At 49.9% G+C, this 14,082-nt stretch overlaps 1 protein-coding gene across 30 annotated transcripts in view; it reads left to right on the plus strand.

Annotated features, from left to right (window-relative positions):
* Positions 1-14,082, plus strand: part of ANK2 (ankyrin 2) — a 333,322-nt gene that overhangs the window by 156,112 nt on the left and 163,128 nt on the right. For all 30 annotated transcript variants that reach the window (XM_027765833.1, XM_027765842.1, XM_027765857.1 and 27 more), the window contains exons 2-3: positions 1,319-1,420; positions 13,088-13,186. In XM_027765833.1, the coding sequence (XP_027621634.1) occupies positions 1,319-1,420; positions 13,088-13,186 (201 nt within the window). The remainder of the gene's footprint in view (positions 1-1,318; positions 1,421-13,087; positions 13,187-14,082) is intronic.

Raw genomic sequence — 14,082 nt, forward strand, 5'->3', positions numbered from 1 at the left:
GTCGCAGGGGTGCGTGGGGGGCAGGCGGTATCAATCATGCAGGAGGCCCTGTAGGGCAGAGCATGGGTTTGGACATACAGACTGCGACCCGCTCTCTGCTCCAGTGGATCCGATCCACAAACACGTGAAGTGCTTTGGTGTCTGGGTTAAGCATGAGATGGCTCAGCCTTTGGATTTGCCTTCCGGGTGCAAGTCGTCTGTGAGTGATTCTGTATGTAGGACTTCCAGAGAACGTCTCCCCGTCTCGCGTCCTGGTCTCTGGTCACTACAGGGCATCGCCGCCCCCACAGCACACGCCTGCAGGTCTTTCTCAGGGGCGGGCGGGCAGCACGTAGCCAGGTGAGGAGGTTTCATTGACCCCGCAGTCTAGCCCTGCGTGTGGCCCCAAGTCCCCGAGGCAGCAGAAATGGCGGAGAAGCCCTTGGGTGCGGCCACAGCCCGTGGGTGCCCTCCCCTCTCCCTCGTTCTCTCTGTCTCTTTCTGGCAAGTGCATGTACCCTCTGGCAGGTTAGGAAAATGAATGAGTAGAGGGGACTGGACTTTCTGACAGGTGAATTATGGTCCTTGTCATGCTGCCACTTTGTATTTGGCCAGATGCTGTGTCACACAAAATCCTAACAGCTACACTGGGTCCAGGACCGGCAGAGGGTTGTCGTCACTTACCATGCCCAGGTTGAGAAGTCAGACTTCTTCGCCACCCTGGGGAGAGGGGACGGGACAGGTGACCGGGCTGAATTCCTGGGGCAGCCATCACGAGGGTGTGTGTGGGGAGAACCCAGCTGGTTTTCTCGGGTTAGATTTCGAGGAGTGGGGCAAGATGAGAAGCGTAGAAGCAGACTCCGTCCGGAGTGGGCATCTTTACCGAGACTTCGGTCTGGATCGCGCCGCTGTTTAGATGTAATCATGCTCCTTCAGGGTCACTGGGATCACAAAATTTGCATCAGCCTTTCTTCAATGCGTTGGAACTGCTGCTTGTGGGGACCTTGGGCTCGGTGCCGTCACTAGACTCCCGAGGCTGGAATGAGCAGAGCTGGCATTGAGGGTGGTGTGAGCACCTCGACTGCGGCTGAAGGTCGAGAGTAAAACGGTCACAGGTGTTGCTGCAGTGCTTTTCTCTCTCCAGCGCACAGCAGTGTGTCCCCACGGGCTCGAGGTCTCCAGCAGCCACGAGGTGGCATGGCGCCGTGGCTACTTTTACTCTGTCCATTCGGCGGGAGCCCAGACTCGAGCTTCCCCCACTAGCCTTCTCTGCCCCGCAGCACTCCTGCTTAGGTTGCCTCGGCCGCCAGCGACTCACACATGTCTCTTCCTCTTTCAGTCTGACAGCAATGCGAGCTTCCTCCGGGCGGCCCGAGCAGGGAACCTGGACAAGGTGGTGGAGTACCTGAAGGGGGGCATCGACATTGGCACCTGCAACCAGGTAGGCCCCCCCCGCTGTGGCATGTGGCACTGGGCCAGCCCCCACCTGGGGCTCCTGGTCGTTTTTACTGCGGTTACAGAGTACCAGTGACTTGGACGTGGGGAACCCCACTTTCGCCCCTTACCAATTGTTTAAGCATCAGACGGGACCAGAGCTAATATTGCCAGCAAAGTAGTTCGATAAAAAATAACAATGAAAAGGCCAGCCCCACGGCCTTGTGGTTAAGGGAGCCAGGTCCCAGGTGATCGGCCGTGAGGTTTGAGTCCCAGAAGCTTGGAAAACGCGCCAGACAATGTACGTGCCCCCAGTCCTGAGAGGACAGAGAAATGGAGAAGGGATGGGCATGACCTCGCCCTGCTTTGTCTCTGCCCTCCTCTGGTGAGTGTATGCCCCCACTGGCAAATAAAAGTAAATCAACATTTTAAAGAAGAACACTGAATGTCAGTTTTTGTCTTTGGAATGATTTGGACCCTATTACCTGGAATGTGGACCCAGAGGTGCTTCACTTCCTCTATCTCCCACTGGTAACCCAGCTCTGCTCTGCCCTCCCTGTGTGCAGGGCTCTGGCCCCTAAAGCACACCAGTAACCGTGCATGCAGCCTCGTGTCCCGGTGTCTCAGGTCAGCTGGCGTGTGCACTGTGCATGGGCCCAAGTCACGTGTTCTAATGGTTATGTGTGTAGTTCACGAAGTCAGCGATGTTAAAACTGACATCCACATTGAAGGGGGGATTGTTTCTCCTCAGTCATCTTAATTTACTCGGTATGAGCTAGATGCTGGATTCCGGTCTGGGTTCTTATTGTGAGTAACGGGGCACGCGCATTACCTGGGAGACTTCAGGGAGACACGGCTCAGGGAAGTAGCAACTGGCACCCTGCTGGGCCCCACCCAGGTTTTCTGCATCCGCCCAGACGGGACGGCAGGGTTGGGATTAGCCCCTATAGTGCAGAGAGGTCCTGGGTCCCCCTGCTGTCTCCCACAGTCCAGGTCTGTCTGTCTGCCTCCCACCGCCCAAGTATGTCTGTCTGTCTGTCTGTCTTCTCCCACAGTCCAGGTCTGTCTGTCTGTCTTTTCCCACAGTCCAGGTCTGTCTGTCTGTCTGTCTGTCTGCCTCCCACTGCCCAGGTTTGTCTGTTTATCTGTCTGTCTGCCTCCCACTGCCCAGGTCTGTCTGTCTGTCTGTCTGTCTCCCACCGCCCAGGTCTGTCTGTCTGTCTGTCTTCTCCCACAGTCCAGATCTGTCTGTCTGTCTGCCTGCCTCCCACTGCCCAGGTCTGTCTGTCTGTCTGTCTGTCTGCCTCCCACCGCCCAGGTCTGTCTGCTGCAGGCTGCCTGAGGAGCGCCCCGCGGTACACAGGGTGTGTGTGTATTTTTAAGCTCAGATCACTTTTGATCTATTGCTGTTCAGATAAGAGCTTTATTCACCCTTAGATTAATGTAATTGTAGTAAGGGAACTTTCTGTCAAAGAGCGCCACCCCCAGGATTACTACTAAAATTTGAATAAACGTGGAATAGAAAATAATCTCCAAACACCCGGGCGGGCCTTAGGGCAGCAGCCAAGCTGAAGTGCCTCCACTCTCTGACCCCGGTGCTCGAAGCTGAGGGGCAGGTGACAGAGCTGACACTCATCCTCTGGCTTCTGAGCCCAAGTCTGCAGGAAGCATTGTGGTGTGGCACCTGGAAACCAGGACTTCCTGTTCCCTGCTGTTTCTCAGCAGATGCAATCTGGGCTTTGTTGGCTTTCCAGAAATACCGTGTGAGTCAGCTAAGATGCCCGAAACTGAAATTGGAATCAAAAGTTTTTTCTTCATAAAAGTAGTCTCATAAAAGCCTATCATGAGAATTTTGAAATTTAATCCAGAAATACCATCTGGCTTCCAGTCATTTAAAGGTTTCAGGGAAACACAAATCTGACACAAAACAATGCTACACACACACACAAAACTTCACGTATTTATTTTTCTTTTCCTAATGACTGCAAGCAAGGTTGTTAGCTTGTATTTTCTTTGAAAGCTCTAAATTGGTAACTTACTCACCTTGCTACCTTACGCATTCAGAAAGGGAGGGAACCTCGGCCCTCACTGGTCTCTGAGACTCCTAGCACTTTCCTTCTGCGCTGTACCCGCTGCCGAACACCGCTGCAGGCAAGCCTCGTAGTCAGGCAGGAAGGGCAGACCCAGGTAGCGCGGACGAGTCGCAAAGCCCCACAAGGCCGACACGTCCCGCTTGCTGAGACTGTGAGTTCACGGCAGGGACTTCAGAGTGAAGGGCGGTTACTCAGCCTTTGTGCTTTATCCACGTTAGTTAGGCGTGACGCCAGCGGTTCCCATGTGCTCAGTTTGGACTGCGAGCTTGCACCATTAAGATGTAAAGGTGCAAAGTTATCAGTTAATTCCTGTGTTTTCTTTCTCAAAAACAGAAGGCAAAAGGCCAAAGCACTGTTTTCAAAACAACCTTTGCGTTCCTAAAATAGCAGGCCTCTAGCACAAGAAGGTGTCCCCAACAGTGGCCTAACACACGCACACACGGAGTGATCAGGCCAGGAGCACTTTCGGAGGTTGCATTAAAAATGTGGGTGTTGGAATCCAGATTCCCACGCTCTGCCCTTGCCAGCTGAGCGTCGCAGGGCACGCCACCTCCGGGCTGTGTCTCCCTGCAGCATGCTTGTCACCATGTCGAAGTCCCTGCTCGGTTCTGGCTTGTTCCGATGACCGGGCTTGGGGACTGTGCAGAACGTGTAGCAGGATGGCGCTCCGCATGTGTCAGTGCGGTGGTGTCGTGTCAGCCGTGTGAACGGGCCCCATACACGTCAGTGCGGTGGTGCCGTGTCAGCCATGTGGATGGGCCCTGTATACGTCAGTGTGGTGGTGCCGTGTCAGCCGTGTGAGTGGGTCCCACACATGTCAGTGCAGTGGTGCCGTGTCAGTCGTGTGTGACATGTGGTGGTGCCATGTCAGTCGTGTGAGTGGGTCCCACACATGTCAGTGCGGTGGTGCCGTGTCAGCCGTGTGTGACATGGTGCCGTGTCAGCCATGTGAGCGGGCCCTCACACATCAGTGTGGTGGTGCCATGTCAGCGTGTGACGTGTGGTGGTGCCGTGTCAGCCGTGTGGATGGACCCCGCACACGTCAGTGTGGTGGTGCCGTGTCAGCCATGTGAGTGGGACTTGCACATGTCAGTGCGGTGGTGCCGTGTCAGCCGTGTGGACGGACCCTGCACACATCAGTGTGGTGGTGCCATGTCAGCCGTGTGTGACATGTGGTGGTGCCATGTCAGCCGTGTGAGTGGGTCCCACACATGTCAGTGCAGTGGTGCCGTGTCAGCCGTGTGTGACATGTGGTGGTGCCATGTCAGCCGTGTGAGTGGGTCCCACACATGTCAGTGCAGTGGTGCCCTGTCAGCCGTGTGGACGGGCCCCGCACACGTCAATCCTTTTCACAGATGGCATTGGGTTCATCTGGTTTGGAGGCCGATGTGAGCCCGCACCCCTGCGTCCATGAGCAGGAAAGGCTCTGAGTCGCAGAACCGAGGGTGGATGAAGGTGTCAGGCCTCGCAGAGAAACCAGGCCAGCGGAGCCTGCCCAGGCTTCGACACGGCCCGCTGGTCTCCCGGCTCAGCCGGGTGCTGATTCCAGGTGCAGTTTGATATAGTGCCCGCCTGATATTCCGACTTGGGATTTGTGGTTTCGGCATGACTTGCTCGGTGTAAGGCCATCCCAGTAGAGAATTGTCAATGAGACTGAGGCTCTACAACGTTTTGTGCTGATTCGCAATGACATGCTTTAGAAAGATAGTTTGAATGTGTTTCTTTTTCATTTAAAAAATGTCAGAGTAGCTTTATGCAAATAATTTTTGTGACAATCGTTTTTTTTTTTTTTTTTTTTTTTAAAGTTTATTTCTCTTTTCCTGTGAGCAAGAAAGATAGACAGAGGTAGAGAGGGAGAGGAGCACACCTCCAACATTGCTGAGTGCCCTCAGTCAGCCCAGGGCCACAGCCACCCATTGCGTAAGACCACCCAGTGACCTTGACTTTCATTCTGAAGGAGAGAAGGAATTAGAGCTCCAGCAGAGAAGTGGCCAAACTCTCCTGAGCTTTAATAGTAACACTCGGGCAGAGCACGGCTCAGGTCCCAGAGGAGGACACTTCGGCAGCTCTTCGTGCTGGGGATCAGGCCTTGGACCCTGGAGTACAGGTGGGAGAGATGGTGAGATGTTCTTGGGTTCCAGATATACTTTAAAGATAGGTTGGTTTTGTTATAAATTTTTTGTAGGTAAGATTAAAAAGAGATTCAGGAGGTGAATGTTAGGCCCCCATGGAAAGAACGAGGGCTAAAGTTGCGTTGACTAAGATGGAGAAGCCTGTATGATGAGCAAGTTTGAGGGAGGACTCAGGAGGTCAGTTTGGAACCCATTTCAAAAGACTGTTCTATTTGTCTGTGTCATATTCAAGGTATTGAATGATATCTGGGTTCAAAAAACAGATTTTGTCCAGAGACCCAGAGAGTGAGTGTTTGGTTCAAGGCTCAAGGCTGTGCATGGAGAAGCCCCAGCTCAGAGGGTGGGTCGGTGAGTGAGTGCAGGGAGTGTGTAGGCGTCCAGGGATGGGGCAGGGAGCTGCATGGAAAGCGTGGAGTCTGGAAACCCAGTGAAGACACGGTGGTCAGGGGGACGAATGATCAGTTCTGCAAGAGACTGTGAGCCAGCTTGGCCAAGGCTGAATGGAGCGTTGGAGTTGTGGAGTGGTGACAGTGGTGGCAGTTTGTGGGTGCTGTGGGAGGGAGGGCTGGCACCCACTCACTCAGCTCACTCTAGATGGGGGCCAAGGGACACTCCTGCAGAGACTTCTGTAAAGGAAGAAGAGAAGAGGGAGGCAGCTGGGAGAGGAAATGGGATAGAGAGACTTTACTAATGTGAAAGAAAGGATAACATGTTTATTTCATCAACTGAAAAAATCAGAAAAGAAAGAAAAACAATGACCTTTTTTTTTTTTTTTTTTGATTGAGGTATTTTCCTATATGGTGCGTGCGCTTGCCTGAAAGACAGAGAGAGACAGAGAGACAGAAAGTGAGAAATCACCCCCCCCCCAGGGGGGATGGCCACACCACAATCCCTTCTCCTCCATTCTCCTCTCGGGATCTTGGGCACGCATGCACACGTGCCTGGTGTGAGTTTAAGCCACTGGGTCCGGGACTCGAACTGTTGTCGACTGCGTGGGAGTCCAGCGGCATAGCCATTACGCAAACTGCTGGTCCCAAAATAGAATTTTTCTGACTTTAGACTAAAACAATACCGATTTCCTTTGATGCTTTGATTTTCATATTTAAGGATTTTCGCCTTCTCTTGACGTGTTGATAGGTTCATCTACCTACTATTTGAACTGAATCTTAACATTTTTCTTGGCTTTAAGTTTTAACCAAATTTCTCTTAATATTTTTTTAAAGTTTTGATCTATTAAAACTAAAACTTTTTCTTGATTTTTCTTGGCTTTAAGTTTTAACCAAATTTCTCTTAATATTTTTTTAAAGTTTTGATCTATTAAAACTAAAACTTTTTCTTGAAATTAAAAAATGCATTAAAATACCTATTAATACCTAGGTAATGACTGCAGTAAGCTATACAGCCCCAGTGAGGTCTGCTTTATAGGATGCTCACTCTACTCACTGAGGTTATGCCTACAGTCAGACATGTGTTTATACATATGTACATATCGCTTTACTCACTGAGGTTACGACTACAGTCAGACATGTGTTTATACATATGTACATATCACTATATTTTGCTACTGTTTTAAAATGAATTAAGATCTTTAGTGAATTGATAAAATGTTTAAAAAAGGCGTGGAAAACAACTGTTCATACCAAAGACTGTGGGGGAAGGGAGGAATTGGGAGGTTACGCCTACAGTCAGACATGTGTTTATACATATGTATATATCAGCTGCTTTTGCTACTGTTTTAAAATGAATTAAGATCTTTAGTGAATTGATAAAATGTTTAAAAAAGGCGTGGAAAACAACTGTTCATACCAAAGACTGTGGGGGAAGGGAGGAATTGGCAGAGGGTAAAAGGTAGGGAATTAAGAGGGGAAAATAAAATGAGAAAATAAAATGAGAAAAAACAGGAAATTATTTGTTGAAGATAACACGTATGGTAATATCCTCGATCGAGCTGATATACAGTGTATTCTGGGTGGAAAATCGCGTATATGGTGTTGATGTACAGGGAATGACTGTAAGCAAGGAAAGAGAGGTTAAGAAGAAGAAGAAGAAACAGGCCGACGGCTGCACTCCTTGCTTGGGTGCTTGTCTAGGACCCTGGGGAACCCGCCCACCTTGTCGCGCATGCACTCGTTGGGTCTCCCCTAGCTGGCCTCCGTGTGGCCTCCAGAGTCACATGCTTGGCAGCAGCACGCCATACGCCAGACGCCGAGCTCTACCGCAGGAGTTTGTTTGGCCCCGGACTTGGCAGCTGGGAAGCCCAAGAGGGTGTAGCCAGCACACATAGGCTGCCTTAACCCTAGACCTTACTTTAATGTTTCTTTCTAATTTTGACACATCTGGGCATTGCAAGTCCAGAAGCCTAAAAGAAATAATTTTCAGAAAGAGAAATTTTGCATTCCACAGAACAGCACATAGAACCTGTGACTGGTTTAGATTTAGGGGCAGATGGTGTCGTGACGACGCAGCCGCCCCGGGATGCTGGGTCCCACTGGAGCGTCTGGGTCCTGTCCCGGGGGCTGGATGTGGCGCCGGCAATGCAGGCTGATTGCCATGGTGTTGTGGACGTGCTCTCCCTTTCTCTTGCTCTCCTGGAAGCAATAAATTAAGGAGTTAATAAAGATGGGGGATGTGAGGTCTGTAGAGAGTGAAGCAGGCCAGAGCAGAGTCTGCAGGTTCGTTTCACGGCTGGACCAGCGAGAGGGTTAGGGCTGCAGCGTCTGGCCGGAGCCAGCAGGCAGCTGTGTGCGCCCTGTGCCCAGCTCCGAGGGAGTCAGTGCAGTCAGCTCCGCACAGCGGGGCACGCAGCAAGCTCTAGCTAGTTGTGGCCATCATTTAAATAATTTACTGCTCAATTTTAAATTTAATGCTTAATTCCTTTTAAACCGTGGCTATTATGAGAAGTACCTCGAATAATTTTTCTTTTAGCTTCATGTAAATGTTCTGCTCTGACACATGTTAAGTCACCTATTAAAAATGAATGTATCTATAGTTTCCCATAAAAATTAATTTAATCAGGAAATGAGGCCAGGAAATAGTGGCAAGTGAGTTAGGGGACTTAGAACTTCCAGGGAGCAGCGCCCCATCACCGACCAGGTCCTTCCAGGGAGCAGCGCCGCATCATGGACAGGGTCCTTCTTTATACATATGTACATATCACTGTACTCACTGAGGTTATGCCTACAGTCAGACATGTGTTTATACATATGTACATGTCACTCTACTCACTGAGGTTATGCCTACAGTCAGACATGTGTTTATACATATGTACATATCACTGTACTCACTGAGGTTACGCCTACAGTCAGACATGTGTTTATACATATGTATATATCAGCTGCTTTTGCTACTGTTTTAAAATGAATTAAGATCTTTAGTGAATTGATAAAATGTTTAAAAAAGGCGTGGAAAACAACTGTTCATACCAAAGACAGTGGGGGAAGGGAGGAATTGGCAGAGGGTAAAAGGTAGGGAATTAAGAGGGGAAAATAAAATGAGAAAATAAAATGAGAAAAAACAGGAAATTATTTGTTGAAGATAACACGTATGGTAATATCCTCGATCGAGCTGATATACAGTGTATTCTGGGTGGAAAATCGCGTATATGGTGTTGATGTACAGGGAATGACTGTAAGCAAGGAAAGAGAGGTTAAGAAGAAGAAGAAGAAACAGGCCGACGGCTGCACTCCTTGCTTGGGTGCTTGTCTAGGACCCTGGGGAACCCGCCCACCTTGTCGCGCATGCACTCGTTGGGTCTCCCCTAGCTGGCCTCCGTGTGGCCTCCAGAGTCACATGCTTGGCAGCAGCACGCCATACGCCAGACGCCGAGCTCTACCGCAGGAGTTTGTTTGGCCCCGGACTTGGCAGCTGGGAAGCCCAAGAGGGTGTAGCCAGCACACATAGGCTGCCTTAACCCTAGACCTTACTTTAATGTTTCTTTCTAATTTTGACACATCTGGGCATTGCAAGTCCAGAAGCCTAAAAGAAATAATTTTCAGAAAGAGAAATTTTGCATTCCACAGAACAGCACATAGAACCTGTGACTGGTTTAGATTTAGGGGCAGATGGTGTCGTGACGACGCAGCCGCCCCGGGATGCTGGGTCCCACTGGAGCGTCTGGGTCCTGTCCCGGGGGCTGGATGTGGCGCCGGCAATGCAGGCTGATTGCCATGGTGTTGTGGACGTGCTCTCCCTTTCTCTTGCTCTCCTGGAAGCAATAAATTAAGGAGTTAATAAAGATGGGGGATGTGAGGTCTGTAGAGAGTGAAGCAGGCCAGAGCAGAGTCTGCAGGTTCGTTTCACGGCTGGACCAGCGAGAGGGTTAGGGCTGCAGCGTCTGGCCGGAGCCAGCAGGCAGCTGTGTGCGCCCTGTGCCCAGCTCCGAGGGAGTCAGTGCAGTCAGCTCCGCACAGCGGGGCACGCAGCAAGCTCTAGCTAGTTGTGGCCATCATTTAAATAATTTACTGCTCAATTTTAAATTTAATGCTTAATTCCTTTTAAACCGTGGCTATTATGAGAAGTACCTCGAATAATTTTTCTTTTAGCTTCATGTAAATGTTCTGCTCTGACACATGTTAAGTCACCTATTAAAAATGAATGTATCTATAGTTTCCCATAAAAATTAATTTAATCAGGAAATGAGGCCAGGAAATAGTGGCAAGTGAGTTAGGGGACTTAGAACTTCCAGGGAGCAGCGCCCCATCACCGACCAGGTCCTTCCAGGGAGCAGCGCCGCATCATGGACAGGGTCCTTCCAGGGAGTAGCGCCCCATCATCATCACCAACCAGGTCCTTCCAGGGAGCAACGCCCATCACCATCACCGACCAGGTCCTTCCAGGGAGCAGCGCCCCATCATCATCACTGACCAGGTCCTTCTAAGCAACAGCTTCCTCTCCTTCCTGCTTCCTAAGTTTCATTGGAATTCAAAATACTTATTAAGTAAATAATTTCTTCATAAATTATGTTTTTGCTAGCTCAGGTAACCATCACATCTTGATCTGAAAAATGCTCAGCTCAGCTCAGCATATTTAACCCAGTTTCAGAGCTGGGAATAGTGGAGGACCGGCCTGTCCAGGTGGCTGGGCCATCCCTGTGGTTCAAGTCCCGGCCTTGCAGCTTATGAAGCGCAGTGTGTGCACGTACATGCCCCACACCCCGTCAGGATCAGAGCTGGAGGAGCTGGGCAGTAGCATGGCCGCCCCTGGGGTGCTTTCTCTCCCCACTCCCTATCTGTGTCTCTGTGTCTCTCTCTGGAGAGTGCAGGTGCCCTCTGGCAACTTTTTTTTTTTTTTTTTAATGTAAGAAAAGAAAATAGAATGGAAGGGCAGAGGAAGATATTTATCATTTTCGGCATGAGCCAGGGAATAGTAATGCCTTCCACTGGAGTCACTTTACGTACTTCAAACAGCACCAACACTTATTTTATGCTCTCTTTTGAATAAGGATTTGAAGCAGGCAGAACGGGCCGTCCTGTCCTCTTTGTGGAGAAACTGCACCCTGCAGTGACAGCGGGGAGCGCATGCGGGATTCTGCCCTGCCCTGTGCTGTGCCCACGGGGTCCAGCTGGGACCGCTGCAGGAGTGCTCCCTGCCCAGCCACTTCTCATGAGCACAGTGCTCACAGTCACGGAAGTTCAGCTGCATCGTCTCGAACTTTTCCAAGTGGACTGCCCCGGGGCTCCCTCAGAGACAGAGGCTAGGGCGGCTCTGAGAGACGGGGCTGATGTTCATCCATCAGAGAGAAGTCGATGGACAGAATGACTCCTGAAATCAGCAAGAGAAACACTGAATGGAGGTTATTGTAAAGCCGACTCTGAACAAAATGTGATATTCTTTATAAACATTCGACAGAGTGCTAGACAAAAAGTAATGCAGTTCTAGGATTAAGTACTGATTTGTTCTGTGAAACCCGTGCATAGCTTTCTGCACATTTTCCATCTTTCCTGAACTTTTGAAGCTTCCCCTCATATCAGACTGCCAGATATCTAAGATCCCGTCCAGTTTTAAAGCCTTACAGCTATAAATGCATTTCTTAAAGACTGGTAATTTTTAGAGATCATTTCCAATAGACTTTTTTTTTGAGAGTTGTTAAAAGAACATATAAAGCAGCTAAAGTGACAATTGGCCATGGCTGATCCTGAGGAGTTCGTGTCTGTGTCCTCTCCATCTCTCACTGTGTCGTCCTCACTGCTCACAGTTGAGGCTATGGAGCACGGGTATGAGGGGTTTGCCCAGAGCTGCACAGCGGGTTTGTAGCGAGGACAGAGACCTGTTATTATTCCTGCAGTAGGACCTCCCCTTCCTGAAACAAAAAGAAAAGAAGGAGGAAACAAAACCAGAAAAAGCGCAATCAATTGCATATTACCCTTTAACAACACTGGGGACAAGATTTCTGACCCTTGCCAGTGAGTGCGGGGACCAGAGTGCGCTTCCGCTCTGCTGCTGTTCCCATGGTGTCTGGTGGGATGGGAAGGGGCAGGACACAGGCTGACATCCGGGTCAGGTGCAGAGCAGAGCAGTCATTGCCTTTGGCGCAGCTGGTGTCCCAGGACACAGGTCCTTCCATAGCAAAATACAGGGTGGGTTGCACAGTTCGAGTCCTGGAGCCGGCAACTTGAGAGCCATGGCAGGCGTGCATGTGTGTGTGCCCAGAACCATGAGAGGAGAAAGGAGGAGGGACTGCAGTGTGGCCGCCCCCTGGGATGCTCTCCCACTTCCCTCTCTCTCTCTGTCTCTGGCAAGCACACACCCTATAGAAAAATTTAAAAGAGAGAGAGAAAAGTAAGTTTTATTTAAAGGTCTCTCTATTCCTAAAAACAGACAAAATTTTATTTTTGACCAGCAAAATAAGTGATACAGAATTTCTTTTAGTATTAGATATTTTCTTAGTTAAAAAAAATTATTGAAATAAAGTTGCCAAATTGATGTCTCCAGTAAATATTTGTGGTTTTGTGTCTCTGAATCAAAAACACTAGAAATTAGTCTCTTTAAACTTAATATTGGGCCATTGGGAAAGTCATGATTCATTTTTGCATAGAAAACCAGAAAGATATGTTATGACTTTCTCAGTGACCTAATAGAGTCAAGCTAATGTCATCAGACCAATAAAGGGGGAAGAGGAGCCTGCGAGGTGGCATCTGCACGCCCGCTGGGTTCTGTGCTCGCAGGCCAGGGCCGGCCGTGTTCCCTCTGAGCTGGTGCCCCACCTGAGCCGTGTCCCCCTCTGAGCTGTGTCCCCCTCTGAGCCGTGTCCCCCTCTGAGCCAGGGTCCCCCCTTTGAGCCGTGTCCCCTCTGAGCCATGTCCCCTCTGAGCCGTGTTCCCTCTGAGCCGGTGCCCCCTCTGAGCCAGTGTCCCCCCTTTGAGCCATGTCCCCTCCTAAGCTGTGTCCCCCCCTAAGCCGTGTCCCCCCTCTGAGCTCTGCTCCCTCTGAGTCGTGTACTTCTTCTCTTAGAATGGACTCAACGCTCTCCACCTGGCTGCCAAGGAAGGCCATGTGGGCCTGGTCCAGGAGCTGCTGGGAAGAGGGTCTGCCGTGGACTCTGCCACCAAGGTAATGTCCTCCCTGCTGGGGTTTATTTTCCTGAGAAAGGAAGAAAGCGTTTAAAGCCCTTCCCCTTGCACCTTGCAGAGGTTCTTTGGAATGCCATGGTGCATTCATGGCTCACCAGGAGGAGCTAACATCCCTTCACAGCCTTTGCAGAGTTTGAACTGCTTCATTTAAGGCTTAGGATGGAAGAAACCTGTAAACCTGTTTTGTAATATTCTGTCTTTCCTCCTCTTAGTCACAAAGAAAAGTAGATTAACATAATCCTCTGTAGGCAATAGTAGCTGTTTTCCAAGGCTAATTCATTATTTGAAAATAAGTCACTGTGGTTCACTTCTCAATGGAAATGAACAAGTAATTTTCACACTTCGGTTATATTGCTATTTCTTTTAACACATTCATTCAACCTGACATGAGAGTATATAAGATTATTTATATTCTAGTGGAAAAGAGCCTGGGCCACAGACTGAGCTAGGAGTGATTAGATTTCGTGCTGTGACGTGCGGGGAGCCGAGACTCGCTCTTCAGGAAACGTGGGGTGCTCGGCGTGCTGGGGAGTGTCCCCTCACCGCAGTACTCTCACCAAGTGTGCCTGACCCTTTGGGAACTCACCTCATAAACAGCAGAAGTCCTAAAATAGAGCATCCATGCCAACAGATTATTGTCTTTTGGAGCTGAAATTTTTTTTTTGAAAAAATGCACTCAGAGCCAACCCTGCTGAGCCGGGGTGCGGCAGAACCTGGCCATGGGAGCCGGGTGGGAGCCAGACACTGGGCCCTTGCTGGGCATTGGTCTGATCAGGGTGGACAGAAGAGTTGGAGGATAAGTTAGAAAGACGGCCAGCCAACCAGGAAACCTCACGTATGCTGCCAAAACGAGATTGGCCCTGTGTATAGAGTCAT

Source organism: Tupaia chinensis, unplaced genomic scaffold, assembly GCF_000334495.1.
Source record: "Tupaia chinensis unplaced genomic scaffold, TupChi_1.0 Scaffold139767_1, whole genome shotgun sequence".
Lineage (NCBI taxonomy): Eukaryota > Metazoa > Chordata > Mammalia > Scandentia > Tupaiidae > Tupaia > Tupaia belangeri.